The sequence below is a fragment of the Asparagus officinalis genome, chromosome 3 (assembly GCF_001876935.1).
Source record: "Asparagus officinalis chromosome 3, Aspof.V1, whole genome shotgun sequence".
NCBI lineage: Eukaryota > Viridiplantae > Streptophyta > Magnoliopsida > Asparagales > Asparagaceae > Asparagus > Asparagus officinalis.
In genome coordinates, this window is record NC_033796.1 from 108,475,242 (window position 1) to 108,492,795 (window position 17,554).

Genomic DNA, 17,554 nt, shown 5'->3' on the forward strand with positions numbered 1-17,554 from the left:
GGCGCCTCTCCATAAAACCTTAGCTATAATTATAAACACTAAAATGTATAAGAAAACAAAGTCATTTAACTACTTAGCCAACATATATTTTTTGGAGCTATTAAGAATGTACATGTTTCTAAAAGTTAGGAATCATATTATGGCAGAATAAACTTGAAACAAAAATTACATAAAGTGAGACTAAATCAAGGATATGTATCCAGACCTTTAGGCGAGTACGGATGGAGTAATCCTCCAGAAGCACCCGAGGCACCACCACCTATCCCAACTTCATCATAGATGTCTATGTGCATGTGAGATTCCTTAGGACAATGCTGCACGATAAGGTTCCATCAGTATGCTAAAGATACCAAACACTTGTTCAAAGATATTGTGGCTTCAAGACAAGCCATAAGGAAGAATAACGATGAAATTCTTATATTAGCAAATCTTAAAAGTCGGTGGATATGTGTCGCCCCCAAGAGCGAAGCCAGAAATTCCTAATAGTGGTGTCACAATATCTATATCTATACTACATATACAAGAGGATAGGAGTGCTAAAACTATTGATTGCCCTTTTTAACCCTCTTAAATTTGATAATTCCAACATTACTTTATTTTTTTTCTTTATTTAATTTATCTCAAAGTCTCATATACATGAGTCTTAAATTAAATTAAATTAATTGCAAATCATCATATAATTAATTACTTAACTATTAATTGTTAATTAATTAATTAATAATTAATTAAAAGGAGTGCTAAAACTATTAATTAATTACATTAAACTAATTACGTGGCTTGTATATGTATGTGCACGTGCATACATTGGATAATATTTGTCAAATGGTTTGTTTATAATGGACGATTTATTTTTTATAGAGTTGAAGACTATGTCTCATCTTCAATTCATAGCTCTTGATTTGTGTTGTCACTTGAATCCTTGAAAAAGAGAAGGATAATAGATTCAAGGAATGTTATTATTTAAAAGTTTTGATATTTAAGAGTATGTATAAATCTGATTTGGAAATCAAAGATTGTTTTCAGTGTGTATTTTTTTCTATTGTGGACTAGGTAAGATTCTTATTGATCTTTTAAAACTTAGAAAGAATGTATGATCTTATTTTTAGAGTTTATGCAAAGTTATTTAAAGATTTTTCCCCCCTCGCACAAAGTTAGTAAAGAGCTTTTTGTGTTATTTCTCAGTTGCGCTTTTTCTTTTGAATATAGGCCATAAGTTTTGAAGTGCTATCGACTTATCCAACACGTTCAATGTCTCCTGTCCTTTTGATTTCCTTACCTCTATTGAGCATCTTATATATTCTTTTGTAAATAATAATGTCAAATCATAAATCTTTGTTTGTCTTCTTTTTTATTAATTACCAATAAGTTCTTTGTTCCCATCAACTTTAGGCTACAAAGATTGACTAATAAAATATATCGGCTATTCTATCTTCTATTCATTGAGTATATCAGAATACACAAACCTATATATTATATATTTGATTAATTGCATAAAAATTTTGATTTTTTAATATGAAATCCAGATAATTTTTTTCTCTTGATTGAGATTTTTTAATTGGGATTGAAAAATTGACCTATATAATTCCCATGAACTGAGCTATTTAAACAATATCATTATATCGGTTGTGATTCCATCTTGCTATTATAGCTTTTATAATTTTGCATCTAATAACAGCTTTTATTATTCCAACAAGATACTAGACATTTAATATTAATTTTTTATTTAGTGTCCTTTGTAACTTTCTTGCATGGTATATTGAGAATCAATATATCATAAGGAAATATTATATCGTAAATACATATTTAAGAATCAATAATGTAGAATATATTATTTACTAATAATTTCCTAAACCAAGAATGCCACGTGCAATGCTAGTATATATAAAAAGATAATAATATGAATTTTTTCACATTCAACATGATCAGGAACTTTGATGAGATAAAAAGATATTTAACTAGATACAACAATTAATTATAACTGACCCTTATATGTGTTCATGTTTTGAAATCAAAGTATGATGGCCTCATTCGAAACACCATTAAATATGTCCTTTTCAATGTAAATTTATGCAACCTTTTTTGCAAAATTGATGGTAGTTCTTTAATGCGTAGGTGAATTGGGGCATGTAAGTCAATGGGTGTTTGAGTCACCTTACGTTCAGATTTAGTCCATTGAGAGTTATCATTACTCACTATTAAAATCAGTTATGGTGTCACTTTGTTTGATAAGCTTAAATTGTATGATTTAGGGTGGTGTCAAACAAGCCCACATGGGTTCCTTAAATTGTATGATCTACGGTGGTCACTTGACACCACCCATTGTATACCAGCTCATTCTCTGGTCGCCTCCTTCTTTTCCAACTGAAATATGCGGCTTGATCTCCTACCTCCCTCTAGATTTCTCTAATATTTTTTGTAGTAGAGAAAGCTCGACCGAAGAGCATCAATGTTATCGATAGTGGATAGCGTCGCGTCGCGGCGAGATACCATTAAGGTTATTTGGGGCTATTGCGGCAGAATAGCGACAAATAACATAAAGTCAAATAGCAATCAAATTTACATATATTTAAATATTCTAGAAACTAAGAAAAATTACAAGAAAAAACTAAAAATTCTACAAATGCATATTTAATTATTTATAAAGATCCTAAGAAATTGATGTGTAAGTGTAACAATTGCATAATATTAAAAAAATAATAGATACTAGAAAGAACAAAAAAGCGTACATGTTTATCAAAAAGACCGTTATTTGTCCAATTCCTTCAACTTTTAAGTCTCTAATACAAAAATTCTCAACAATAAAAAAACATTGATTAGTGACACCATCATTATATTAACTATTAGAAACTTGACATAAAAATAAAATCTTCAAGCATAGATAAATGAGCAAAGCAAGATAATGTCATGAATTATGATAGATAATAACAGTCTATAGATACTAAGCAAGCACTAAAGATCAAACTCCAAACACATGACATTTCCAAACTCCAAACTCAAAAGTCTAAATCAAAGCAAAATAAAAGCTAGAAGTCTCAAATGGAGGCCTAGCCGTAGATTTGATGCTGCAGTGCTGCAGTGCTGGAGAAGGTGAGCCGTGAGAAGGTGAGGCCGTGAGATGGGGCTCGACCGGAGGTGGTGTTGCTGCGGGAGATGAAGCTCGACGGAGGTAGTTGCCGAAGGAGGTGAGGAAGAGGTGTCGGCTAGGGTTTTGAGGCTTGCTGCCGGAGATGAGCTCGTCGGAGCTAGTTGCCGGAGGAGGTGAGACAGAGAAGCGAGAGAGAGGCGGAGACTAGGTTTTGGGTCGGGACTGGAGTCAAAGAGGGGGGAGGGAGAGAGAGAGATGAGAGATTTTTATTTTATGGGTTCTGGTCGGGTTCAGGTACTGAAATTTTGAAAAGAATAGCGTTGTTTAGCATTTAAAAGCGCTTTTAAGCGCTAAACAGCTATTTCGCGCAATTAAGCGCTATTTCGAGTAAAAAGCGGCTATTTCACCAATCACACACTGCAATCAAGGTGATCGGAGCGATTGACCACCCCTTCCTTGATTACCCCTGCGATAGCGCCGCTATTGGGCGATTTTTACAACACTGAAGAGCGCCAAAGAATGTCATGCTTGCCTCTCAACATCGGAAACGTAATGCGGCAGCAAAAGTACATGCCAAATGTGCAACCAGGTGCAATTATATAAAACTCAATGCAGAGTGGATACTTCATGGTGGGATTATGCTGAAATTATGAAGTGCGTGCTACGTAATCAGCCTCAGTCTCAACGCAGTCATTTTAACAAACACCTCATTTACTTTGGAAGTCCCAGGGCATGTCATTTTTTAGCCCACTTTATTCCTATTTTCCCCCCTACTTATTTTGGTAGTCCCAACGCATGTCATTTTAACCCACTTTATTCCTATTTTTTCCCCTAATGCAATAATTCTTCACCCAATTCAGTGTAGGGATAATTCCATTTACCATCACAAAATAAATTAACTTATACAAACTCGCTCTTAAGGGGCTTTTTCTCAAAGAAGAACTTTTAGAAATAATCATCATAATGACGGAATCAATGTGTTTTTCGGAGAAAAAATTGAATAAATTTCAAGGAATTTGAACCTTAAGGAGGTGCCAGGCGACGGATAATCCAGCGAAGCCCGCTCCAAGGACGGCATACTTCTTGGATGCTGAAACTTTGAGGCTTCTTTTATGAGAGTTAGGGTTAGGGTTTGGGTTTGGGATCGAGGAAGATCGCCGGAAATTGAGAGGATGGGGAGGAGGGAGGCGGAGCGCCGCCGCTGTCATGAGATGAGAGAGGCCGGGGAATTCCAATAGTGCGGATACTTTGGGTGAATTCGTAAAAAAAATGCCCCCATTTTCGCACTTTGTTAAGCTGGGGTAAATTTTGTTTGGAACCTTCTTTCAAAATGATTTATGTTTTTAACCCCCCCACCCCCACCCGGGGCAGTGGTCTGTCTAAGTCCAAAATAAATCTAAAATGGATAAGTTCTTTGTTAACATCAATAAAAAGTTAATGCCCCCTTATTTGACATGCAAAAAAGAAAAGCGCAGAATTATTCCGTCCAATTTTTCTGTTAATATTGATTAAAAAATAATTTCTGAAATTTTCTCTTTACTATTTGCTCTAGTAGATGTTCACATTGAAAGAAAGCGTACATATGTGGTTATATGTTGTCAGAGTGACATGTAAGGGTGATATTTTAAATATATTTTAAAACTCGAGTAAGTGCTAATATGAAATGAGATCTAATTTAAGGATGATTACTTATTGAAAATGCTTAATATTAATAGAGAAATTGAGCAGATATGAGTATTGAAGATGATTATGTGGTGGTATTTTGAAACTAGCTTAATTAAAGGTACGAACGTGAAATTGAGCTAAAGGGTGGTTCCATGTGATAAAACCCTTGGATAAATGAATAACTTTACATAAAGTTTTGTGTGGATTTTTTAGAAAGGAGATGGTTTAAAGGGTTCCTAAGTTTTACTCTTTTTTTCTAAGAGCCCTATGTTCTTATTTTTGACAAAGAAGCCCTTAAATATTGCCCCTTTTTCTATGAATCTCTTAACATTCTTTTTTTTACAATAAACCCCCTAAGTTTTACCCTTTTCTTCTACAAATTCCTTAAGTTTTAATGTTCTCTTCTAAGAAGCCCTCAAATATTCTTGTTAACTTAGAGGCTTCGTCATCAAAAATAGAAAGTTCAGGACTTCTAAGAAGAGCGAGATAAAACTTATGGGGGTCATTGTCAAAAATAGAAAGTCAGGGACATTCTACAAAAGAAGAGTAAAACTTAGGGATTCTTTAGACTATATTCTCTAATATTAGAGTGACTATATTCTCTAATATTAGAGTAGTGCTTGATTATGTATCAATTAATGATTACAATATCTTCCAAGTACTTATTTGTATTTATATCTTTAAAACTTAAGACGTGTACCTCTTTTCACTACAACATTTCTTTTGTTCTCACCAAACACTTCCTAATCAGGAAGAACCCAATTTAGGGGTCTCACTTGTTCCGAAATATACACAAAAAATCCAGTTGATCGTTCCAAATGTTGGGGTTGAACACACAATCCGTGCCCTTCCGGATCTTGTGTCGAAAGTAGGCAAGCAGGAAATCACAGCAAATAAAAGAAAAACTTACAGGAAAGAATAATCAAACCAGAAAACACCAGATTTAACGAGGTTCGGCAAACGTGCATATGTCATCGAGAGCCACACCAAAAAAATTTAATTAATTGAAGAAGATTACAATGCTCGCAATAAGCCTCTCTCTCTCTCTCTAAGATCTCTAATCTCAAAGTGCCGTCAAAACCCTCCTTTTTCGTGTTCTCCAAACCCTAAAAACATATCAAGGTATATATAGTATCCCAGCCCAAAACAGATTCCCAAACCAATTAGGAAATTGTAAAATCCGACATTGGTCGACCGGTGCAATGGTGTCGGTCGACCGGCCAAAACATCTTTTCCTTACAGTCCGTCGACCGGGGTAATCTTGTCGGTCGACCAACCCGAAACTCTTGTAATGTTTTTTGACTTCGCGTTGGTCGATCGATGAGCTTGTGTCGGTCGACCGACCAGAGCGAACTTCCTGGGCTGTTTTCTACAGACTTTTCGGTCGACCGGACCACGTGGTCCGGTCGACCGAACAGCCTGTAGAAAACAGCCCAGGAAGTTCGCTCTGGTCGGTCGACCGACACAAGCTCATCGATCGACCAACGCGAAGTCAAAAAACATTACAAGAGTTTCGGGTTGGTCGACCGACAAGATTACCCCGGTCGACGGACTGTAAGGAAAAGATGTTTTGGCCGGTCGACCGACACCATTGCACCGGTCGACCAATGTCGGATTTTACAATTTCCTAATTGGTTTGGGAATCTGTTTTGGGCTGGGATACTATATATACCTTGATATGTTTTTAGGGTTTGGAGAACACGAAAAAGGAGGGTTTTGACGGCACTTTGAGATTAGAGATCTTAGATTTTTCAGTTTCTTTGATGATTTCTTCTTCAGGTTTCGGTCTTCACACTTCCAAAACCAACAATCTCCCACTTGGAGACGAAACCACCATCAATGAGCTCTCCCGAAACTCCCACCTTCTTCGTAAGCATCTTCTCCTACTCGGAAAAAAATCCATTCTTCAATCATCATCAACCCGGCGATCCCGCCTATCCTCCTAGTGTGACTCTGGCTTTATCTTCTACGCGTGAAAGCCAACTGAAGTTGCGCACAACTCCAGTTTATCGATAGTAACTGATTTAGTCAACATATCCGCAGGATTTTAGCTCCCCAAAATCTTCTCCAATCGTAACTTGACGTCCACAATCTGCGAGCATAGGAAGTAGTAACGTACGTCTATGCGCTTCGTTCTGGCATGATATATTGGATTCTTGGCAAGGTGTATAGCACTTTAGCTATCACAATAAAAAACGTTGTTTCCCTGCTTCAAACCTAAATCTTCCAAGCACCCGGTCAACCAAATTATCTCCTTGATGGCTTCAGTCATTGTGACATACTCTGCCTCGGTCATGGACAATGTTACTATCTTCTGCAAGCGTGAGAACTAGCTCAGTGCTGTCGACGCTAAGGTATAAACATACCCGTGGTACTTCGCCTCGTATCATGATCATCGGCAAAATCTGCATCCACGTATCCTCGCAATACCAATTCTTTCTTCCTGAACACAATGGCATATCCGTAGTCCCTCTCAAGTAACACAATATCCACTTCACGACCTCCCATTGCTACTTTCCTAGATTGCTTACAAACATGCTCACAACTCCCACTGCATGGGCAATATCTAGTGTGACGCCTCTAGGTTCACACAAGTCTACAGTCCAAGGTGAAACCAGGAATGTCAAACCTGTCATGCACCATACCGTGCAATAACATGTTTCACCATCATAATTATTATCTCTCTAGTAGAGTCAACAACAGGTGTAGGTACAAAAGCAAGTAAAACATAATACAAGAGATATATGATGAAATAATAGAGATAAAAATAATATTTCATTATCCAACATACAAAAATATAAAGTGAATCTCTGAAATAACTAGTCTGGAGATCTCAAAAAGTCTCAAATAATCCAACATACAAAAATATAAAGTGAATCTCTGAAATAACTAGTCTGGAGATCTCAAAAAGTCTCAAATACAGAATATCTGATAAAAGTCTCTGAAATAACTAGTCTGGAGATCTCAAAAAGTCTCAAATACAGAATATCTGATAAAAGGAAATAAGTCACATAACTTTTATAACTTCTAGAACATAACTCTCAAATGTCTAAATAAAATGTCTACAGTGAAGCTCCATAAATAAATATAAAACTACAAATGAAAGATGGACGCTAATAAGTATCGCCATCAACCTACGACTCTCCGTGCACCTGGCTCATTACCTGAAATGGGAGGGGACAACGAGCGTCAAAGCGCTAGCGAGCAACATCACAACCAACCCCAAGGGAGAGGGCTCGTTGCATATAGAAAATACAGTTAATACATATATACATAAAATCATTGATCCTAACAATAAGAGGATTTTAGTATTTAGGAAATTACAACACGAGCATAGGTACGTCGAGCGAAATAATCCAAACAAGGAAACCCTCATGTATATACCTTGTATCTCAAATGGTAAATCCCTAAATATCAAACCCAAGATCTAATACAGGAACAATAATATAAAGAAGACTAACGCATCTCAGAACTTAAATATCATGCCATGTCAAAACCCACATAAGTGTCATGTCCAGACTATGTAAGTGTAAGTGTCATATTCAAGGTTTAAACAGGTGTCCAACACATGGACTAAGACTAGGTGTAGTGGATGCCCAACACATGGACCGTATATATAAATTGTCCAACACATGGACTGAATGATGAATGTCCAACACATGGGCAGAATATAATAAATGTCCAACACATTGACTGAATATGATGAATGTCCAATATATGGACTGCACATAATAATTGCCCAACACATGGACAGAATAAAATGTGTAGAATATCGATGAGATATATGAAAAGGATGCATATACACTAATTTCATACATGTCTCGGTGTGCAAATCTAAACTCATGTCCGCAAGCCATCTCACATATGAAGATACATAATAAATAATAATTTTTAATGCCAAATATTCGAGGCGACTCGTCGTTCACATTAAAACACATAACAAAAGTAAACATGCACAAACTATACCGACGATCAACTGAAACAGTCAGAAATCCTTCACAGGTTTCTGTCTTCTTCGAAACAAATCTAGAAGTGACATCATTATTTTTCAAGCATAATATTACTGATATCAACATATATGAAACAACATGAAACAAAATATTAGCATGTAAATATATCGTCGAAATCCTAAACATTTATATACACATGTTTAAACGTTTTAAAAGCAAAAACTTGTGATTTAATTTATGATTTATAAATTTCAGATCTGAAATTTGTCAAGGTTACTGTTGTAATCAATTAGAAAATTATGATAATGTATTCTCACTTCATAAATTATAAAGATCTATCTTTTGTACACTAAAAATACGTTTTAGGCTCGAAAAATCCAAATAAAACTTAATAAAACGTGCAAAATAAAAGAGTGCAGAGTTGAGTGAGATGTTACTCACCTCAGATGCTGAAAAACTCCTGTCATGTGAAAGAGAACCAATCTCCTTCGCTGCACTACACAAAACCCGCTGAAAAAATCCTCCGAAATCTCTCAAAATCGCCAAAGAAAAGAACTAGGGTTTGAGAGAGGGGAAAAGGGACTGCTAGGGTTTGGAACACAGGAGAAAAGAGGTGTTTTTTGTGTTTAAACATGTGTATATATGATAGCAAACTGAAAAACTACAGCCCAAAACCCGAAACCCGAAACTGGAAAACCTAGTCTGACTAGAAACATACTCTTTGGTATTTTAGCTGTAACTTTCGCATACGACCTCGGAATGAGGTGATTAAAGATTTGTTGGAAAGCTTCTGAAGATATCTACAACTTTGGTCTTAAGTTTTTCCATATTTATAATATATAAGTGTGTAAATAAAATCTCTCCACTGGTCATAAATTTTCAGATTTATACATCGAGCATGATTTGTGCATTTGCTCTTATATATACATATACACATTAAATTGATCTCAAATTAATTTCTAGTATACTCAAACATCATAATATATTATTTATAAATATATAACATATTTATTATTATTTATTACAAAATATTTAAATTTTTGGGGGTTTTACATTCTTTTCATTTTAAAAGAATTTCGTCATCGAAATTTAGAAATCATACTTAACTGAAAGATAGTATTAGAAAGCATGTCGAGAGTGAAATCCAACCCACACATATACCTCTCGTAATATTAAACTATTGATAAGCATATAGGGATATTTATACTTAACAATCCAGAATGACTATATTCTCACTCAACCCTTAATCAAATGGAACTAGTACGTCGGGCGAAAAATCCAAACAATGAACCCCCCATATATATACCATATGTTCTAAAAGATTAAGAATTAAGCAGAAATATCCTCATTCTAGCGTTAAATCTAAATATAACCATACAAATAATCACACACATAAATCAATCCACTTCCTCAATAGGTGCAGGTAGTCGCGCTGCATAACATCTTCGCGCTCCTGAGAATCATCCTCGATGTCTACACTTAACCATCTAAAATGTAAATACCCCCACTTAACCCCTAACTAAATGGAACAAGTACATTGAGCAAAAAATCCAAACAAGGAACCCCTCATATATATACCATATATTCCGAGTACTTAGGAGTTAAGTGTTAATACCCTCATTTTAGTGTTAAGTATAAACATCACCATACATGTAACCATAAGTCATATATAAGTCATACTAAAATTTAATTTACCTGCTTAAATAGGTGAGGGTAGTCGCGACGCATATTCACCTCGCGCTCCTAAGAAACCTCTTCAACTCCTCTTCGGTTCTACTAAATTTTCGCCAAGGAAATAACTTGTTTCTTTGTCTTTTGTCCTCTCTAAAAAGTATACAAACTGGGATCTCAATCGTAGTCAAAATCGTCCTGAAGCTAAAACTCCGATGCATCCAACACTCGCTGCTGCTTTCCATCATGTAAGTGCTTCTTGTGCATAGAAATATGAAATACATTGTGTATACTAGACATCAATGCTGGAAGACCTAGCCTGTATGACACAGCTCCCATGTGCTCTAAAATCTGGAAAGGTCCAATATACCTCGGTGCAAGCTTCCCCGTCTTCCGATTCGCTGAACGCCTTCCATAGGCGATACCTTCAGCATAACTGAATCTCCAACCTGGAACTCCAAATATCTTCATCTCTTATTTGCATAGCTCTTTTGCCAACTCTGAGCAGCTAGAATCCTCTCTCTAATCAATGTTACCTTATCAGTAGTCTGCGTCACAAGCTCTGGTCCAAGCATTAAGCTATCCTCCGGCTCTGTCTAACATATCGGTGATCTACAAGGTCTCCCGTATAATGCCTCATACGGGGGCATACCGATTGTCACTTGATAATTATTGTTATAAGCGAACTCTATCAGTGGAATATGATCCTTCCAGCTACCTTGAAAGTCAATGATGCAAGTCCGCAACATGTCTTCCAACACCTGATTTACTCTCTCCGTCTGACCATCCGTCTGTAGGTGGAATACACTACTGTATGATAGTCTGCTATTAAATGAATCCTGGAAACTCCTCCAAAAGTGCGAAGTGGACACTGAACCTCGATCAGATACAATCGTGTCTGGAACTCTATGAAGTCGAATTATCTCCCGAACATATATCCTCGCATACGTCTCAGCTGTATATGTAGTTTTCACTGGAATAAAAAATATGCTGACTTCGTTAGTCTATCCACTATCATCCAATAGGAATCATTCTCTTTCTTCAACTTTGACAACCCTACAATAAAGTATATATAAATGTCTGCCCACTTCCATTCTGGAATAGGTAAAGGCTGAAGTGTTCTTGCCGGTCTCTGATGCCATGCCTTCACTTGCTGACAAGTAAACACTTACACACATACTCTGCAATCTCTCTACGCATATCACTCCACCAGAAGTGTCTCTTCAAGTCCTTGTACGTCTTAGTGGTCCCTGGATGTACTGTGTACCGAGTACGATGTGCTTTATCTAATAACTCCTTCTTAAGCTCTACACTAGCTGGCATAACTAATTTACCCTTTATCCGTAGACCTTCATCTGCTCCAATGGTCCAATCATCTTTTGGCTATTTGGTAATCTCTTCCTTTCGGATTTGAATCTAAGAGTCTTCCAACTAAGCTATGACAACTCTGTTACTCCAATATGGCTGCACTGACACAGCTCCTAAAAATGCACTGGTTCCACCAATCTCGTGTCTAAAATCAAACTGGCTAAGAGTGAGAAGATCTCGATGCAATGATCACCTCAAAGCCGAAACCCGATGTCGACACTTCCTGCTTAAAGCATCTGCTACGACTTTCGCCTTCCCCGGATGATACTGAATCGCAAACTTGTAGTCCTTGATAAACTCAATCCACCTCCTCTGTCTTTGGTTGAGTTCCTTCTGAGAGAAAAGATACTTCAAACTCTGATGGACTGTGAACAACTCAAACTACACTCCATTCAAGTAGTGTCTCCACGTCTTCAGCGCGAATACTACCGCTGCTAACTCCAAATCGTGAGTGGGGTAGTTCTGCTCATGTACCCTCAACTATCGTGAGATATATACTACCACCCTCTAAGTCTGCATCAAGACGCCTCCTAAACCTAGCAATAATACATCTGTGTAGACCATAAATGTCCTGTCGCTGCTCGGAATAGTCAAAACCGGTGCTGTAGTCAACTTAGCCTTCAAGGTATCAAAGGCCTTCTGAGACTCCCCACCCCAAATGAACTGTACACCCTTCTTCGTAAGACGTGTAAGTGGCATCAAAATCTTCGAGAAGTCCTGGATGAACTTCCTGTAATAACCGACTAAACCCAAGAAGCTTCGAATCTCTGTCACCGTCTTCGACGGTTCCAAATCAAGAACTGCTGTAAACTTAATCGGATTCACTGCTATGCCCTTTCTGCTGATGACGTGGCCAAGAAATCTGACTTTTGAAAGCCAAAACCCGCATTTGTTAAACTTGGCATATAAGTGATGCTCCTATAGAGTCTGCAAAACTAACCGGAGATGCTGATCGTGATCTGCCTCCAATCTCAAATATATGAGAATATCATCGATAAAGACAATTACAAACTGGTCCAAGAAGGGACGGAAAACCATGTTCATCAAATCCATGAATACTACGGGTGCATTAGTCAACCCAAATGGCATGACCAGAAACTCAAAAGATTCATATCGAATCAGGAAAAACGGCTTTGGGAAAATTCATCTCCCGAACTCGCAACTACAATAACCCAAATCAAAGATCAATCTTCGAGAAAAATATTACGCTTTGCGTAGCTGACCGAACAAGTCATAAATCCTAACAAATCTGATAGTGAACTTGTTCACATCATAATAATCTACACATAATCATAAGTTACCGTCCTCATTCTCTCGAAGAGGATCAGTGATCTCATAAATAAAAAGATACTCCAACGAGTAATACTCTAAAATAATAACTCATTTATCTAATTCTATATGTAGCTCATCTCAGTAGGTACTATACGATAGGGTGCTCGGGATATTGGTACTGTGCTCGGCTGTAACTCGATGCAGGAAACAAACTCTCTCACTGGAGGAAATTTAGGTATGTCCTGAAAGATATCCTGATACTCAAAGACAACTCTGGTCTCACACAAATTAGCACTGCGGTCCCTCAGCATCACATACTCGACGTATACCAGAAATGACCCACATTCCGATCATCTTGTGAGGTTGCTACTATCTATACAAATCCAATGAATACTCACAAGCTGACTGTTTCAGTACAACAGTCGATACTAACAGGGTATGATGATAGCTAATCCATACCAAGAAAAAAATGTCAAAATTTTACATCAGCAACACGATCAACTTGATGACTAACTCAGACTCATCCAGTCTGATGACACATCTCCTACAGATAGAAGAAACACCCCCCTAGAGGAGTAAAGACTGACAACAGAGTATCTAAGGAATGTGCTACAAGCTGAAACCTATCAACGAAGGCGTGAAAGATAAGAGATAAGTGAATTTCTAAATCAAACTAGATCTGAGCTGAAAAGGAAATCACGAAGAAAGCTCCATTCGTACCCGGATCACGCGGTACTTCTGAATAAACTCTGCTGGTGGTGCAACAAATATGGGACCACCTGTCCTTCAGGAATCTCCTGGATAATGCAAATCTAGTCTGTTGGTCCCTAAATCCTCGGATTAACAAGTAGTGTCTCTATTTCCCCGCTGTTGGCCGAAATTGTGACTATGAGACTATTGACCGTGACCTCTATCATGCTGGCTTCCTGCTGGTGTACTGCGACAAGTCTTTCGCTCTTGTTCGATCTTGTTGTGATTATAACATGTACTCTGAACTCTGCTCTACTTCGGCGCTCTCGAATCATATCGTGTTCCTTTCTTATATTGTCCTTGTTGCTGGGTAAAAATCATTCTTCCGCTGCTAGGATTTTCTAGATTCCGTAATAGTTCTCTTACCATTGTCATTGTTACAATTCTGATTTTGATTTCTTCCTTCACCACGGGTATATCTCCCTACTTTACTTAGACTAACTCTAACTGCTTGTTGAAGTATTGACTAAAATTCTCCCAAATAGATGATAATTGCTACCCCGACAAAAATCTTGATGTCGTTGCTATCTTCCAGCGATGTCCTCAATACTGAATACATCTAACTTCTGCTTGGTACTAAGTCAACGTTCAAGAAATTTTCACATACTCCTTCCCTTATAGGTTGCAACTGAAATTGGTGTGCCTTGAAACTCTGATGCTCTTATTGTCTGATATATTTCTTAATCTCTCAGGGCTAAATATCCTGCTCTGCGGCTCTATAAACAGCTGATTGTGGTGGTGGTGCCTTCATAAATATTACCTTTTTACTTTCATGATGGGTACAACCGGTGATAAAACTCGTGAAAGTGGTACTGCTGACGGAAATGGATACACATCTTGCTCCTCGAATGTTGTAATATCTTGCTGCTAACGGTGCCATGGAGTCGATCAAATACGGTGGTGCCTGTTGCGGCTCGGCTATGCATGCCCAGCTCTTCAGGTACGAGTTTTACCTCGACCATATCCTCGTTTTCGATAGTTATAATATCAAAAGGAGAGCTAAATTATCACAGTAAATGAGATAGCAATAATATATATATATATACGTATAACAATACGAATTCATAACACATAGTATTCACGCAAATACCTTCAATCAACATAAAATAGTTGTCATAAAAAATGTTCTTAAATTTTGAGATATACACATATATCGTCCTCACTCATACTAGGAAATCCTTAGCGGACTCTATACATGAATCTTAGAAAACTCTAACCTAGCTCCACGACTCAACACAGAATGATCCTAAGGATACTGGAACTAGAGCTCTGATACCAACTGTGACTCCCCTGGGTTCACACAAGGCTGCAATCCTAGGTAAAACCAGGAATGTCAAACCTATCATGTACCACACCGTGCAATAACATATTTTACCATCACAATTACTATCTCTCTAGTAGAGTCAACAACAGGTATAGGTACAAAAGCAAGTAAAAGATAATACAAGAGATGTATGATGAAATAATAGAGATAAAAATGATATTTCATCATCCAACATACAAAAATATAAATTGAATCTATGAAATAACTAGTATGGAGATCTCAACAAGTCTCAAATACAAAATATCTGATAAAAGGAAATAAGGCACACATCTTTTATAACTTCTAGAACATAACTCTCAAATGTCTAAACAAAATGTCTATAGTGGAGCTCCATAAATAAAAATAAAACTACAAATAAAAGATGGACGCTAGTAAGTATCGCCATCAACCTGCGACTCTCCGTGCACCTGGCTCGTTATCTGAAATGCGAGGGGACAACGAGCGTCAAAGCGCTAGCGAGCAATATCACAACCAACCCCAAGGGAGAGGGTTCGTTGCATATAGAAAATACAGTTAATACATATATACATAAAATCATTGATCCTAACAATAAGAGGATTTTAGTATTTAGAAAATTACAACACGAGCATAGGTACGTCGAGCGAAATAATCCAAACAAGAAATCCTCATGTATATATCTTGTATCTCAAATTGTAAATCCCTAAATACCAAACCCAAGATCTAATACAGGAACAATAATATAAAGAATACTAACCCATCTCAGAACTCAAATACCATGTCATGTCAAAACCCACATAAGTGTCATGTCCAGCCTATGTAAGTGTAAGTGTCATATTCAAGGTTTAAACATGTGTCCAACACATGGACTAAGACTAGGTGTAGTGGATGCCCGACACGTGGATTGTATATATAAATTGTCCAACACATGGACTGAATGATGAATGTCCAACATATGGACTGAATATAATGAATGTCCAACACATGGACTGAATATGATGAATGTCCAACACATAGACTGCACATAATAATTGCCCAACACATGGACTGAATGAAATATGTAGAATATCAATGAGATATATGAAAAGGATGCATATACACTAATTTCACACGTGTCTCGATGTGCAAATCTAAACTCATGTCCGCAAGCCATCTCACATATGAAGATACATAATAAATAATAATTTCTAATGCCAAATATTCGAGGCGACTCCTCGTTCACATTAAAGCACATAACAAAAGTAAACATGCACAAACTGTACCGACGATCAACTGAAACAGGCAGAAACCCTTCGCAGGTTTCTGTCTGCTTCGAAACAAATCTAGAAGTGACATCATTATTTTTCAAGTATAATATTATTGATATCAACATATATGAAACAATATGAAACAAAATATTAGCATGTAAATATATCGTCGAAACCCTAAACATTTATATACACATGTTTAAACGTTTTAAAAGCAAAAACTTGTGATTTAATTTATGATTTATAAATTTTAGATCTGAAATTTGTCAAGGTTACTGTTGTAATCAATTAGAAAATTATGATAATGTATTCTCACTTCATAAATTATAAAGATCTATCTTTTGTACACTAAAAATACGTTTTATGCTCAAAAAATCCGAATAAAACTTAATAAAATGTGCAAAATAAAATGGTGCAGAGTTGGGTGAGATGTTACTCATCTTAGATGCTAAAAAACTCCTGCCATGTGAAAGAGAACCAATCTCCTTCGCTGCACTGCACAAAACCCGCTGAAAAATCCTCTGAAATCCCTCAAAATCGCTAAAGAAAAGAATTAGGGTTTGAGAGAGGAGAAAAGGGGTTGCTAGGGTTTGGAACACAAGAGAAAAGAGGTGTTTTTCATATTTAAACATGTGTATATATGACAGTAAACCCGAAAAACTACAGCCCAAAACCTGAAACTAGAAAACCAAGTCTGACTAGAAACATATTCTTTGGTATTTTGGCTGTAACTTTCGTATCTGACCTCAGAATAAGGTGTTTAAATTTTTTTTGGAAATCTCCTGAAGATATCTACAACTTTGGTCTTTTAAGTTTTTTCATATTCATAACGTATCAGTATGTAAAATACAAAATCTCTTCACTAGTCATAAATTTCCAGATTTATACATCGAGCATGATTTGTGCATTTGCTCTTATATATATACATATATACATTGAATTGATCTCAAATCAATTCTTAACATACTCAAACATCATAATATGTTATTTATAAATATATAACATATTTATTATTATTTATCACAAAATATTCAAATTTTTTGGGGTTTTACATCTAGCCTCGTGTAAGCCATCGTATAAATAAGACTACCAATGACTGATGAATATGGTACTCTGCTCATGTGCTCCTTCTCTGCATCTGTTTTGGGTGATTGCTTCTCACATAACTTGAATTGACTTCCAAATGGTGTGCCAATGGGCTTAACATTCTCCATGTTAAATCTCTGAAGTATCTTCTCGATATATTCAGCCTGACTCAACCTCA

General features: G+C 36.7%; 1 protein-coding gene across 1 annotated transcript in view; it reads right to left on the reverse strand.

The window, feature by feature from the left end:
* LOC109835575 overlaps positions 1-4,378 on the reverse strand; it is a 4,539-nt gene extending 161 nt beyond the window's left edge. Inside the window, exons 1-3 of the mRNA XM_020403541.1 lie at positions 4,108-4,378; positions 206-314; positions 6-23 (exon numbers count right to left, since the gene is read on the reverse strand). Coding sequence (XP_020259130.1) covers positions 6-23; positions 206-314; positions 4,108-4,293 — 313 coding nt within the window. The 5' untranslated portion in view covers positions 4,294-4,378. The remainder of the gene's footprint in view (positions 1-5; positions 24-205; positions 315-4,107) is intronic.